At 40.2% G+C, this 14,926-nt stretch overlaps 1 protein-coding gene across 4 annotated transcripts; it reads left to right on the top strand.

Annotated features, from left to right (window-relative positions):
- The first annotated feature begins 125 nt into the window (after positions 1–125).
- Positions 126–8,015, top strand: LOC106631789 (A-kinase anchor protein 17B). 4 transcript variants are annotated; one of them, XM_031056084.1, is made up of 6 exons: positions 126–288; positions 877–969; positions 2,985–3,221; positions 4,033–5,042; positions 5,378–5,542; positions 6,063–8,015. In XM_031056084.1, the coding sequence occupies exons 3-5, from the start codon at positions 3,132–3,134 to the stop codon at positions 5,430–5,432; spliced, it is 1,155 nt and encodes a 384-aa protein (XP_030911944.1). In that variant the 5' UTR covers positions 126–288; positions 877–969; positions 2,985–3,131; the 3' UTR covers positions 5,433–5,542; positions 6,063–8,015. The 4 variants fall into 4 exon arrangements, 3 of the variants coding, with proteins under 3 accessions (XP_030911944.1, XP_030911942.1, XP_030911943.1); XR_004081632.1 differs by lacking the exon at positions 126–288 and having other exon boundaries at positions 876–969; positions 4,033–4,221; XM_031056082.1 differs by lacking the exon at positions 126–288 and having other exon boundaries at positions 4,033–5,542.
- Positions 8,016–14,926: the final 6,911 nt, after the last annotated feature.

The raw sequence follows: 14,926 nt of genomic DNA, 5'->3' as shown, positions 1-14,926 counted from the left end.
GCGGAGGGCGGGGCCCTGCCCGCCGGGTGCCCTCGGCCGGCGCTGCCGGAGCTCGGGGGACCGCGGCCTTCAGTGACTCCATGCATTGGGCTGGGGGTTTGTGTAATCCTCACCTCAGCGGTGCTGGGAGTGCTCGCTTCAAAACGCTCCTTTATTGCAATGTTCGTGAGAGCAGCGGCACTTCTGATCATCGCTGCTTTTCAGTTAATTTTGCATAGAGCGGGCTGGATACGCTCATTTGTTAAAAATCAGTTTCAAGCTCTTATGACCTCTCCAAGTGAGTTTCTGGTAAGTGCTTGTCATAAAATCACTAGGGTTGGAAAAGCCCTCTGAGATCACAGAGTCTAACCAGTAACATTTACTGTGTTTCCTGCTAAACGATGTCCCCAAGTGCCATAGCCACAAACCATTTGTGGGCTTCCAGGGATGGTGTTTCCAGCCTCTTCCTGAGCCCAATCACCATTTCAGTGGAGAAGTTTTTCCTAATACCCAATCTAAGCCTCCTCTGATGTAATGTGAGGCCATTTCCTCTCATATTACTTGAGAGAGGTGACTGAGCCCCCCCTGGATCCAGCCTCCTTTCAGGTGGTTGTAGAGAGCCATAAGGTCCCCCCCAAGCCTCTTTTTCTCCAGGCTAAACAACTCCAGCTTTTTTCCCCTGCATGACGAACTCTGCTGCTGGGGATCAATACATACAGTTGCCACATTGCATTAGCTTATAGTGCTCTTACATACCTCTGCAGAATTAAAATATTTCCTCTGCCCTGAGCTTCCTTCCACCTCTGCTGGTGGGATTGCTCAGGGGCTACACTGTTGGTCTGTTGGTGGGAGCATGAAAAATAACCTAGGAAAATACGATTTTTTTTTCTCTTTAAGATCTTTATCCTGACCTGGTTGGTGGTACAGTCTCTGAAACTGTTGTGGTGGCCCAGGGCCTGGCATGAGTGACCAGCTGGGAAACTAGGGATGGTAAGAGCTGTTTGAGCTAGCAGTACAGTGAGCACATGTGAGGGGTGCCTTTGGAACAATTATTCCCAGTACTTGCATATGGATTACGTGAGTGTTTCAGGTTAGATATTGCCAGGTTGTTAATTTCTCCCAGAGGTGTAAGTTTGTTTTAAAGTATGAACTCAGGTGACACAATTTAGGGTGTTGTAAGATAAGGATAGTTCAGCCTTCAGTTATTGTAGTAAATCCTAGTGCAAGGGCAGATGTGTTCCAAAAGTTTTTACCATGGCAGAGTGGCCAAAAGGAAATAATAATAATTTACTAAAGGGGTTGAAAGTCAAATTCCTTGTGATTTGTCAGTTGCAGCAGTTAAGGTTGTGGCTTATTGATATGTCAGGGTTGATTCCAAAAGGCCATGCTGCTGAGCAGCAATTCAGTGGATCAGCCAGTGCATAATTCTATGCCTTGTTCACAGTTATGTAGAGAGAAGTTTCTGATGCTTGAAGAGCTCCTGGCTGTGAGCACAAGTGGGGAAGAGCAGGGGCAATGGTGTGCACTAGCAAACCACTGTAGCTTACTCAGCTCTATGAAGAGAGTTTAGGGCTTTTAGGTGATTGATTGCAGTATGGTTGCAGCTGTGATGGTGTAAGGATATAAGTGAAAGAAGATTTGCAAGGGCAGGATAATATATTAGGATAATATATTGGTTTAGTAGAAGATCTACTTGCAAAACAGAACAAGATTTTGTGTACACCAGGTGGTCTGCAGGCTTGACATTCATATCTCTGCAGGTTGTAACAACAGAGTCCTGGATGTTTTAACCTGCTGCACCACAAATCTTAGTGGGGTGGCAGAAGTTTGGTTGGCACTAACTTGGTGGAAAGCTTTTTATCTTAGTGCACAGTGGGCAGAGAGGACTTTAAAGATCACTCACTGCTTCAGTTTTGTAGAAAGTGCTTTGTGTATCTGCTTTGCTTATATGAGACACTGGAGGTGTGTCTGTGTACATACACAGCTGTGTGCAGAGATTAATCCTGAGAGATTCAGCCTTGCCTGACAAACTTACAATTAACTTACAGTTAATTCTCAGTGCATTTGGCTGCAGTTCCCTAAGACGAGTGATTCTGTGCTGTAGCTGCTGCTGCCAGAGATTCTTGGTTATTTTATGTTAATTGCACTTGCTTTTTCTCCAGTACATATGTGGGTTTTTTTCTTTGTCATTTTCAATAAAGTGTAGTCACCCTCTTTTATCAAACAGTTTCTGTGCTTGTCTTCCCTTGTACATTCCCATGCTGAAAGCAAGCAGGCATTTTTCAAGTAACAGTGTAGTTTATAACCACTTCCCAGGGCAGGCAGGTGTTCTGCATCCCCAGGACAGCAGGGCTCCACCCCACATAACAGTGACTTGGGCAGACAAGCACCATCACTCCAAATGCCCCCCTTCCTCCTCCTCCTCTAGTTTTATTGCTGAGCACGAGGCCATATGGTCTGGGATATTCTTTGGGTCAGTTGGGATCAGCTGTCCTGGCTGTGTCTCCTCCCATTTCCTTGCTCACCCTCAGCCTCCTCAGTGGTGGGGTGGGTGAGGAGCAGAAAAGGCCTTGGCTCTGGGTAAGCCTTGCTCAGTGATAACCCCTGAATTACTCCTGTAATACCTCTTAAATGGGACCCTCCTGCTAATCTGTAGGGGAGATTTGTTAAATTAAGAATTAGATCCAAATGATTAGTCTCTAGTTGTGTCCTTGGGGACAAACAGTCATGTGATGCTGTTGTCTTGGCAGTACTTATAAAGAAAACCCAAGAGTAGAAACGGTTTGAGGAGACAACTTTCTGACTGTGGGGATCAGTTGGGTCTGTGTAATTTATGTTTTTTTAAAAACATGTTATTTAATCAAACGGCATTCCCTGTTAGCCACATGTGATTCTTGATGACTGTTTGCTTATTATTAGTGCTTCAAAGACTTACATCCAATTCCCCAGGATGCACAATGTAAAACAAGTGTCATCTAAATTGTCCCATATTGATAATTACCTAGAAAAAGACGTGGTGATGAAAAGAAGTTCAAGAGAGAAAAAGGAAAGCTAAGCACGAGAGGAGAGAAGAGAGGCAGATAGATGGAGATGAGGAACATCCCCCAAAGCAGCAGAAGGAACCAGCTGAAGAACAGCACTGGCCAGAGAATATGCCTGAATGGGAAGAAAGGAAATCCCTGCTAGCTCAGAGAAGAGTGGAGTCTGTCAGACTGCTTACAGTGCTGTTAAATCGTGTGAAAGTAAGACTTTTAAAACGTATTTTAAACTTTTTAGGATATCTATTAGAGCTTGAATAATTCACTAGACATTTGATATCTTGATGCTATACAGGAGACTGCTTTGGGGCTGACTGGACACTGAGAAGGCCTGAGGTCCATGTCTTGTGACAGTCTGCTCTCAGTCTTGCCCTGAGAGAAAATGTAGTGCATTTTCACCCAGAAATGTTGCCTTTGGTGCTTTTTCAAGACCTTGTCTTTACTGAGTAAAAAATAGGGCTGGAAAGGCTGTTTTAGCTCTATTAGACTTGATCCAGTGTTGCAAGCAAGGAATTTTGGAGTGGGACATAAGTGATGCTCTCTCTGCTTATTTTGGTCTCAGGTCTACAAGTGACCAAACTAAATTGGCACAGTTTATACCCTTTGGATTTCTAATAGCCTCTTCTTTTTTCTTGGCCAGCACTCGTTACCAGGCTTATTTGATTCAGATAATGTCTTGAGAAAGTCAGCAAAGAAGTGATAAAAATTTGAGTGTTTTGCACACAGATTAATGTTTGCAAGTTTAATTTAGTGCTTTGGGCAAAAAAGGTTTCAAATCAAAACAGGGGTTTTAATTTCTAATATGGCTTTGTCTTCACTATTTGCAAAGAAAAATTTGCTTGCAGCTTTTAACAAGTGTGTAATGTAAAAGATTTCTAAGGGACTGTAATTTACTATGAGTTGAAGTCAGAGGCTACCCTTGCAATTCTGTGTGAATTTTAGGGCCCTATTGCATCTGACATTGGCCTTCTTAACGTGATGTGTTAAATAAATTTCTGTTTTCTTGGTTTCGCAGTTGGCAAGTCAAAAAGTGGATCCTTCACTGGGTGTAAAGAAGGACAATTCATTTTCTGAAACAGCATTTACAGACATACAGCAGGAGCTGATTAACTCCCTTTATCGTACGCACAAAGAGCTGAAACGCAAGGAGTTTAAGTGCCTGCTAACCCAAAAAAGTAGTGCTTTATGCCTTGAGGAAGGAGATGTGAGTAACTTCCATGCACCTGCTTGTCACATAGTCAGGACAATTTTAAATGATGCCTCTGCAGCTCCGAGCTCTGATGGACTGCCTGGCAGAGATGTGTGCAACTCCTCCCCCAGAGGCCACGCGCCCCTGCTGATCACGGTCACCCAGCATGGCAGGCTCATCCAACCTCTCCCTGGAAGGCACCACCCAGCACTGAACGTAGTTCACACCCACACAGTGTCTGAGCAAGATGATTGCAGAAAGCAAAAGGTTTATGAGACCGATGAATTCATCCATTATTTATTAAACTACTATGAGACACCACACTATGCACGTGTTTGCTTAGAGCCAAAAACCACTGTGAACAAGAGCCGGTGGAAGCGAGTGGTGTCTGATGATGGTGGTGGGTTTGACAGCAGCTTGAGTAACAAACATGGTCAGCACTTCAGAGAATTGAGTCCTGTGCAAAACCTCCACAAGAGAAATTGTAGTAGTGATAGCAATTATAGTCTGTTGATCACTCTTGGGGAACTTGAGTCACCAGACAAAGTGTTAGAAAGCAAGGTCCATGGGGGCAAGCTTGCAAAAAAGCTGCAGGTGCAGAGGAATGACTCACTCACTGTTGATACTGTACCACATGCTGGACTGAATCATTCTTTGGAGTGCACTACTGTTACTCATAATGAGGAATTCAAACAAGAGGATGGTAGAGATGAAGGCACTGTACCATATGGAACATGTAGATCTGCTTGCAGATTAAAGGATTTGCTGGAAGAGATCAGTGATTCTGACTGTTTTAGAAAGGCATGTGGCAGCTCAGTGAAGAGAGCAGAAAGAAGGTATGAAGAAATTTACAACAGTTGTAATAAAGGGTGCTTGTCTTCAAGAGCTGGGGAAAGAGAATTACTGGTTTACCATAAAAATGTAGCTCTGGAAGGTCAAGAGAAAGAACTCAGCCAATGTAACTCCTGTTCTAATTCTGTCCATGAGGGTTTGGCAAGGCAGTGTGAACATAAACTTAAGAAGTCATGCAAAAGGTCTAGTAGTAAATTAAGATATGAAGGAAAGAAAAGTGAGAGACAATCCAGGGAAAAGGAGAAAAATGCTCATAAAATGAAGAAAAAGCGAAAAAAGCTTTCTTCTAATCTTTTATCTGATGAATGTGGCTTTTCAGAGACGGACAGTTGCATGCAGCTGGAGTCACTCAGAAAGATACAGAGAAAATGTAAGAAAATGTTGCACAAAAAAGTGAAATTCAAGACACATCACACCTCTATGGCAGAATCAGATGTTACCCCTCATGATGGCTCACCCCTTCAGGAGACCCTCCAGAGGAGAGGTGAGAGAGGGGGACACCACAGCTAGGGGGACTCAATTTGACAGCTCTGTGGCAGGTGAGGTTGCCACAGTTCTCACAGTGATGAATGGTTTTTGGTTTTAAAAGGTATAAGCATGGCATAAAAAAAACCCAGTGCAACTTCTCTGCAATTAAGGTTTTGTTCAGTTTAGCTCTGAAACACACAGCTGCAGCTCAAGAGTAATATTTGTCTAATTAACTTAGCGCAGTATCTGTCCTGGGCATTAGCAGATAGTAGTTATTCTGGTAACAACATGCATGGTAACAACATGCTTTAGCCAACTAAAACACTGATAGACAATTCAGTATGTGGCACAGCTGTGTAGGAAGTACTGTCTCAGGTGAGTAAACTTTTACACAGCTAAAATACATCTGATTTTCATACAGGATTGCTACTTGCTGTTCTTACAGCCTTTTTTACAATTTGCTGTGCTTCCAGTTGGTTGGTGGATACCCTTACCGCCTGACAAACTCATTTCAAGTAACTTTTTCTTATCTACAGGAGATGAGAGGAAATTCATGTTGAGAAGAGAGATGGATGCAGATGTCAGAGGATGCCCTCTATTTCCTCTTGAGATAATTCAGACAAACCCCTTCTCAGATACTTTCTGTGGAGGAGAGCCCAGAAGAGGATGCTGAACAGCTACTGTATTATAGCTCTGAAGTTTTTATGAACAAGTGGGAGAAGAAAGTCCTTTGATCATTAAAAGAAATATGAACTACTGGGTTGGTTTTTGATTTTTTTTTCTTACATAATTCCTTTGGTTAGAATATCTAACTGGTGAAGTGAGCCACAGAAGCAGAATTTGTGTTTGCCTATTTGCCTTTTGGATAACTTATGGACCAAAACTTTTCCCAGAGCCAGAACAAACTTTCATGGACTAGTGGCTAAAGAACTTGAAAGGACACAGACTGAGATCTTGGAGCATTACACTTTGAATGCAGAGAATCATATAAATTACAGTATTTATTAATAATGAGTCATTGGGAAAAAACCCAACTGTCAATCCGAGAGCAAGCATATGAAGTGCCTCCTCTATCAGATTGTTATATTGGTGGGACTGGAAGGTATGGGGGACATTTATACTCAATTTTGAGAAGTAATAGATTTCCAAATGTGAAAAAAGTCCCATCCTCTGTAAAAACCACACTAGAAGAATCCTTGTTTTCTATTCAGAATTCTAGAGGTGTTTCTGAAAACTTGCTGGCTTTTGGGAGGATTTCACTGAACTTATGCCTCAGTGTAGTGCTCCCAGGAATCTGAATGGTTGCCTAAGCAAAGCTCTGGGTGTTAGATAATGAAAGGGCAGTGCATCTCAGCCTGCTGACAGTCCCCATGTAAATGCAGGTTGACAGTTCACAAGATTTTGAAGGCACATATAGTGAGGTAGCTGTTTAGTATGAGTTTGCCTACAAATGCTTTCCAGAGGAATTGTGAAATGTTGTCAGAGTTGTGCTGAATGTAGATAAAAATGGGAAAATGCAGTCTAGGAGCTTGAATTATATCCATATTTATTCATCTGGCTATATCTAGAGGACAGTCACAATTGCTTTTGGACAAAGTCCCTTAGCAAGGTACAGAGTTTGAAGTTCAATACACTGATTACTGCAGCTTTCAGTTTATTATGCTTTATTTATTACATGTCAGTAGACGAAGTTCATGTGAAAATGTTGCCTTCATTACATAAGATCTTACCCATGTTTGTAACTTCTGCTCTAATAAATAGTAATAAAAAAGAATAATTGTAATTGTTTGTGATAGATAGGTTTTCCCCCAGTCTTCAATTCTGGTGATTCCTACAGGCTTCTAAGCCAGGTTTTATCAGTCTTTCTGTTCATATGTTCAGATGTTGAGTGCCTTTTCAGGGTCATGAATGACAAATGGTTGCTACTCAAAGTACTGTTAATCTATTACTTTTATCTAAAAAATGTTATTTTCTTGACAGAAATATTTTCTGACTATTTTGGAGAACCTTTATGCCCCTCTTAAGTCTCCCCTTTAGTATTTTATACAGTTATAATGAAGAGGAACTGTTGTATTTGGTGACAGTGTGAAATGTTTTCAGTTCACTGATGCGACATACCAAGGGTGTTTTTTCTCTATGCAATATTTGCAGATTAAAGATAAAAAGACTTCCCCTTCTGTCAATCTATACACAGTTTTGTGTCCACGAGTACCCACTTCTTATGAGACAGACCTTTTGGTGACAGATGAGGAAGTATTTCTTTTTGTTAATCTGGGGGAGAAGGAAATAAAGATTTCCTTCAGTGTAAATTTCTAATGTTTTATCAACATGCTGTCACAATAGCCAATAACAAATAAATACTCAATTTCTGTAACTGCTTCAGGCATTCACCTGTATTGACTGAAATTGACAGAGGATTTGCTTTGTCTCCCAAGTCCTCTTTCCATGTAAAACATTGTTAGTTAATAAAATATGCATGCACTTTAAAATGTGAGACATCACTGTAATCTTCATGCCCAAAGAGAACTTCTGTGTTTCCTATTTGACATTATTTAGAACCTGATTTCAGGTGTTTAAATAATAATTTTACTTTTCACAAAATCATAGAATGGTTTGGATCAGAACCTTAAAAACCATCTTGTTCCAACCCCCATGCTAAGGGCACAGGCACCTTCCACCTGCTCCAAGCAGTGTCCAGCCTGGTCTTGAGCACTTCCAGGGATGGGGCATCCAGTTTCTTCTGGCAACCTCTGCCACAGCCTCACCACACTCACAGGGAAGAATTTCTTTTTCCTGTCAGCACATTTAATATGAGCCCCATCTTTTCATACACTGGCCTGCTTAATATGATTTTATTATCCTGAAGGCTAATCTTTAAAGATACATGTAACAGCTTGCTTTAAAACTTTTAAAATACATGACTTTGTAGATTGGATTTTAGTTGTTATAGATATAAATGTCACATCCCACAAATGAAAGTTACAGAATGCTTTGGCAATTAAAACATTTATTAGATGAAAAGATGCATTAAAAGCAGCATTTATATAGTTCAGCAATGGAAATGTAGAATATTTCTGGTATAATTCACACCTTTCAGTTTGAACCTGATGTGTGCTGTTGTGCCTAGCTGCTGTTTCAAGAGGCTGGGTGCTTTTTATGGAAACACTGTTTCCTCTGACATGTATGAAGTTGGGCCCTGAGACTGCAGATCTTGCTATCAAATCTAATTTTCTGTACAGAACTAGTGAAAATGCCTCCTCCTAGAGCTGGTATGAAGAGAAGTGGGCTGAACAATGCTTTGTTACTGAAGGTATGTGACCTGTGGGTTGTACCTTGTGCTGAATGCTGAAGCCAAAATCCTACAGGCTGGTTTGACAGCAGAATTACACAAGGCCCATTATTAAATCAGTCCATCTCCTTGAAATACAATACAGCAATTATGATATAAAGCCTTTTCTTCTTAATCCAGGGATTCCAGGCAATTCATAGAAATGCCTCACCTTTCATAAAGCCCCTTACGTAATTTTCAACAGAAGCATTCAATACTGAACTTTTTTTTGTTTAACTGAAACAGCAGGAAGTAAGAGCTAATAAAGGTGATTACAGGCAGGTGAAGCCCAGGTGAAAGAATATCTGAATCTTATAAAGCAGTTAAGAGTATGGTTGAAAATAAGATACGACTCAATTGTTTTGATTTGTCCTGGAGTAGATCTTTGTGACAGGTGTGGGACACGTCAGATGAGGGAGATTAGTGATATTGTCTGCCTTGAATTGGTCATCCTGTCCTACCTGGTTAATGTACAGCCTGATGAACTGCCTGGCATGGTTCTTTTTGCATAGTCATTGCTGCCAGTCACTGCTGAAGAAAGGGTTCAAATTGTAATGAACAGACTAAAAAAGAAGCTAAACCCCATCCATTTTCTTCAGCCCTTTGGAAAGAAGTAAAACCCATGCCTGCTGCTTTATGAGCAGCTTTTGTGACACACTTCTTCTCCTTTCACAAGAAATTTCCTGCTTTCCTTGAAAAAGTAACAGTCTTACCGAAGTGTCATGCCTCCTCCCCAAGAAGTATTAACAATGAGCTTTGTCATGTGTTACTGCCTGTTTTCTGCATCATTTTTGTTGCTATTTTTCTTTGTGATGCATAATGTTCTGATGTACAGATTAATCCTTAAAATAGTTTTCAGTTCCTCAGAAGATGTTACAGAGTAACTTTAGAGTCAGGTGGCTGGGTCCACTTAAGGGTAGGTTACAGCTTTCCAAAGCTCCAGCATTTGCTCAGTATTAACAATTACTTGGTTTTTTTTTCTGCAACAGAGCATGTTCTCTATTTACCATTCTGTCAAAATTTTACAAGCAAACTGCATTTACAAGCATTCCATTAGAACATACTTTACTCAATCTGTGCATTGGATAATGTGACAGATCAGAGAAAGACAATATAAAACTTGAAACGTTAGCGGAGTATTAAATATAATAATAAAATATAACATTTGGTTGCAGTAAATAACAACAAACTCCACCATTATGCAAGAGTATTTTATTTTCTGCCTTAAACAAATAAAAGCACATTTCCAATTTGAGGTAAACCATTAGTAGTAGTTTGCAAAGAGTATAAATGTCTCTAAAAATAAAACAGCAACACAAAGGTTATGACAAGGTCTATGTGTGTCTCCAGACCTTTGTCAGGTAGTTCATACAGTACCACTTTACACAACTCTGGCTCAAACCTTGCTCTTCGTTGGAAGGCCCAGTGCAACCAAAAGAAAATCCCAGGACGGTGTTGGGACTGAGGGAGAGTCAGCTGTTCTCACCACAGATCGTCTCAGGCACTTTAATATGTTGTGTCAACTTGTTTATGAAAGCTGCTGTTGTGCAACACACTCTACTTCTGAACACTTCTGCCTAGTTTGCACCTTCCCACCCAGGACTCAGTTCATCATTTTGGGCATGTTGCCAAATTGAAACAACCAGACAGTTGAGTCAGAGAAATGAAACAGAGGGAACTACACCAGACAGGCACCCTGGATATTCTGCATTAGTGGAATCACCTGGACAAGAAACAAGTTCACATGTGATGAGCAAATCATTAGTTATCTTGGAATTTGTAAGTTTTACAGAAGTATTTTGGATGATGAACATTCACATTTTTCCTTGGTCATATCCATTTACCCAGCCCTCTCTGGTAGGAGGGAGGTCACTTAGAAAAAAACCTAGCAATTAAGCATAGAGGTAAGCCAAGAGAGCAAATAAGTAAAAAGCAACTCAAAGGTCAGGTCCACAGGTACAGCACTGCTGGTTATGCATGAGATTGTGTCATTTCTTTGAATGGCAACATTCCAAACCAACAAAGGCCTCAATGCAGAAACAGCTTACACTGTTTTACTTTGTACAGGAAACTTATGTAAGTTACATGGACCAGTAATGTTTTTCTGATAGGTAAAGGTGCATGTACAAGAGCACTTGCTAATCATGCCATACCAGCAACTTCTTGTTTTTTAGGCCTAGGAATCAAGAGCAGCTGATCTTCCGTGTTTAATATAATTCCATTAACATTCATAGGAGCACTTTTTGCTAAGAAGAAAATCAAATGAACAATATTCAAGTCACACTCCATGGTGTACCTTTAGGGATGCCTAGTTCCACTCATTATAACACTATAGATGTGCTTTAAAAGTGAACACAGAATATTAGTCTATGCAGAATTATGTATGTTGAATACATCAAGCATTCATCAGTCTTTATTAAATACTTAAAAGTGATTTAACCTCACAAAAATTCTTAATCTTTTTTAAAAGCAGTTAGTGTTTCATCTGTAAGTCACTAATGCAATGACTCAAAAGCCAAATTATCTTACGTAATAATGAATTACACTGCACAACAAATGAGTATGATGCTTTGTGAACAAACAAAACATAGTCCCTTTTCTAAGGGAATTACAACCCAGGTAAGATCTGCCAGATCCTGCACAAGCTAACACAAAAGAAGATTTAGTGGTGTTTGTGTTGCATATGTGAAGTGAGTCATGTGCTTGTTTCCACAGTGATAGGCTGGTAATGAAAAACTTGATTCCAACCTACTTTGCACTAAATGGTGATAGCAGGAAAACAGTCCTTTATTGCCAAAATTGCAGTTTACTTTTGCACAGACATTTGTCATGCATACTTATTATGTGGGTTTAAAGGAAGACAGATCATAGACCTTCAGAAGCTTCCCACTGAATTTGAAAAGGAAATCTTTGAAAAGAAACCATTCATTGTACCTCTGGACCTTTTGTAAGCATGGCTGCTGCTGCACCTTGTGAAACAGAAGTGGAATGTTACAAATGATCCATTATGGTTCAAAAATAGATTGTTCCACACTGCAGTATCTACTCTTTCTTTGCATCCTGGGCATCTTTCTCGTCTTCATCAGAGTACACAGTGGGTTCCTCCCCCTCCTTCAGCAGCTTACCAACATGATGGTACTTAACTGGGGGAAAAAAAAATCCAAGTAATTTTCTGTCCTGAAGAGACACGTTTATAAACTCCTCCAACTGTTTTCTGAATGAGCAGGATAGCTATATTTCAATAAAACAGCTCTGAGCAACTTGTTCCAAACACTGGGGGAAAGGAGAAAAGCTGAAATCAACTACTACCTGAACTACTATTACTGCAGTCATAAGAATCATGTGAAGCGAATGTAACTCTCATTTTATTGCCTAAACCAAAAGATGAATAAACACAAACTGAGGGACTCACCCAGCCAAAAAAACAGAATCCTGGATTAGATTATTTCTCTTGCCAATGTTAAAACCAAAGGCATTGTTAGAATATTTACATTATTAAACATGCACATACATATGTGCTCACATATACACAGCTTGGAAGGGTTTTATTTTTTGTAATGTGTATTACAAATATTCAATAGGACAGAAGGGAGATAATTTCTCCCAAAGATAGAGATGGGTCTGTTATCCGATTATGTGATTAAGCCTCTGATTTATTTTATATCTCCTTTTGAGCATGTAAAAATGCCAAGACATGTAAGGACTGAGAGCTATATTATGTTGCCTATCTGTCAACTTTAAAAAAGCAAAAGAACCCCCTGATTTCAGGTATTTCAGACTAGCAACGTTGTTATAACAATTGAAAGCAACTATGTGCCATATTTAATAGGAACACAGTAATGAAAATAGTGGACTTCATTGTCAGTCCTGATACTCAACACTTGTAAAGGTAGATTTTAAAACTAGCTCAAGTCATACATTTGATAGCATAGTTCTGGTTTCTGCAACAAGCTTGTTAGCATAATAAAACAGCCATTCAGTGTGATGTGATTAACAGCCTTAATTAAAACAGGAAGAGGGCCAAAATAGTAGGGGCACATCAGGTCAGGATGGAGATTTCTAATGATATGTGGAGAAAACCCCATTGCAGCTGGTTATAGTAAATCTTTCAACACTAGATTTAAAAAGAAAACACATTTTATTTCCACTATACTAGTTAGTGGTGTATGCAATTTCCATCATTTATACATACATACATATATATATATATATATATATGAATGATGCTTCCAGCTGGTTACAGCCTTTTAACTATTGCTTCCCCTATTACCAGTTAATTACTTCTTTGTATATAGGTTTAAAATTGCTTACAAGTGAATTGTGACTCCCAGTCCCTCAAGGTCTCTTGCTGTGTAGCGTTGAGATCAGAGAGGTCATCATAGGTATCCCTCAGTGCCTCCTTATCCAGGCAGAAGGTGGCAAGACCTCGGGATGCATCTCTTCCAGCAAAAATCCCATATGGGCCCTCTTTGAAATAAAAACATAAGCAGTATTATTGCAGAGGCAATGGAAACTATGTTATCCTCATGGATCAGAGTCCCCAAATTAAAACAGATGATGAGTTTCTACCCTGAGCCATCCATCAGGTGCCTCAACCTTCTGAAATGCTTTAAAGTTTTATTCTAATAAATAATAATATGAGAAAACAGAGGAAGAGGACAAGAAACAAAATAATGGAGAAAGATACTGAGGTTTGCTGAAACATCAGGACAATGAACCACACAATGGTGCATGGCACATATAAACAGGGTAAGGATAAGCATACAGACTGGGACACACATCCTTAGAATAAGGAACAGAGGAAGGATTTCTATGTCTGGGGTGAAATGAAAGTTTTCTAATAGATACATCTGATTTGAGATGAAAGGATGGCTTGACAGAAAATATAGTGGAGCTATGAGAAATTACCAAGTTGGAGGAAACATCTATTAAAACAAAATGCAAGATGAACTCAAATGATCAAAACATTAAACTCACAGCAGATAAGAGACATCAAGATAAACTCTTGCTAAACTTCATTAATGATTGACTTGCTTGCATGACAAGCCAAAAATTGAGACACTGCATGTTCAACTAAACATTCAAAGTTCTTCTAAAAGGAGCTTAAAGACGTTAGATGTGAACTCTGGTTATTGTGGAGCACATGCTAACTTCCAGAGTGTGCTTTTTCCTAAATTAATCAAAAGAATCTTACTTTTCCATTAAAATGAAAATCAAACTAGCCAAACATTGTGGTGAGCCATTCAGCAATTACCAAATCAGATGCAACAGACAGCTTTTACTGTCATCAAATAAGGCAGCATCTAAAGCTTGGACCTTATGTCAACTGGATTTTAGGTTGAGCAAATACAGAACAGCACATCTAACTCACTGTACATATCATCCTGACTGCTGCTGAATGCAAAGGTTACAGCCTGGCATCATTCAGTGACAGTCTCGTCTAGGTTTGGCCCAAAAGCAGTAACTGATAACACTTCCAAAAACGTGGTGTCCCCTGCATTTTTCTCCTTGTCTCTTAAGTAGCACAAGCAGCTCACTACTGCAGCTACCAGGCTGTCTGGACAGCTCGAGCGTGGTTATGCCAGGCAGATCCTGGTACAAATCAGCAAGCCTCAGTGAGCAGTTTTATTAGGAAGCCTCTGATAAAAATAAGACCCCATGGCCTCGTGGAGGTGATAAAACTCTTCCATCTGGTGCACACAGTCCCACCCACCTCATCCCTGGCTGCTCTACGAGCATAGGTTATTCAATCTTTGCACTTTTGAACTATGCTCCTGGTAGAAAGCTGGTTTAATCTAAATCGCCAACTATTTAGTATAAATATTATGCAATAGAGTGATACACACTAAAAGTTGGGAATGGAATGTCAACACTGAGAGAATACTTCTCTTCTGCTGCCTGCCATCAGGCAAAGGCAACCCAGGCCGACAAAGCCGCCTAACCTCTTATGGTACGTGTAGCCTGCCACGGGAAAACACCGAGAATAACGAAACAACGTAAAGTGGCAAAGCCGGAGTGTGTACAACACCGGGGCGGGACTCTGGAGCCCGGGCGGCAGCAGTCACCCTGCCC

Source organism: Geospiza fortis, unplaced genomic scaffold (genome assembly GCF_000277835.1).
Source record: "Geospiza fortis unplaced genomic scaffold, GeoFor_1.0 scaffold157, whole genome shotgun sequence".
Taxonomy (NCBI): domain Eukaryota; kingdom Metazoa; phylum Chordata; class Aves; order Passeriformes; family Thraupidae; genus Geospiza; species Geospiza fortis.
This window is presented reverse-complemented; position numbering and strand designations above follow the sequence as displayed.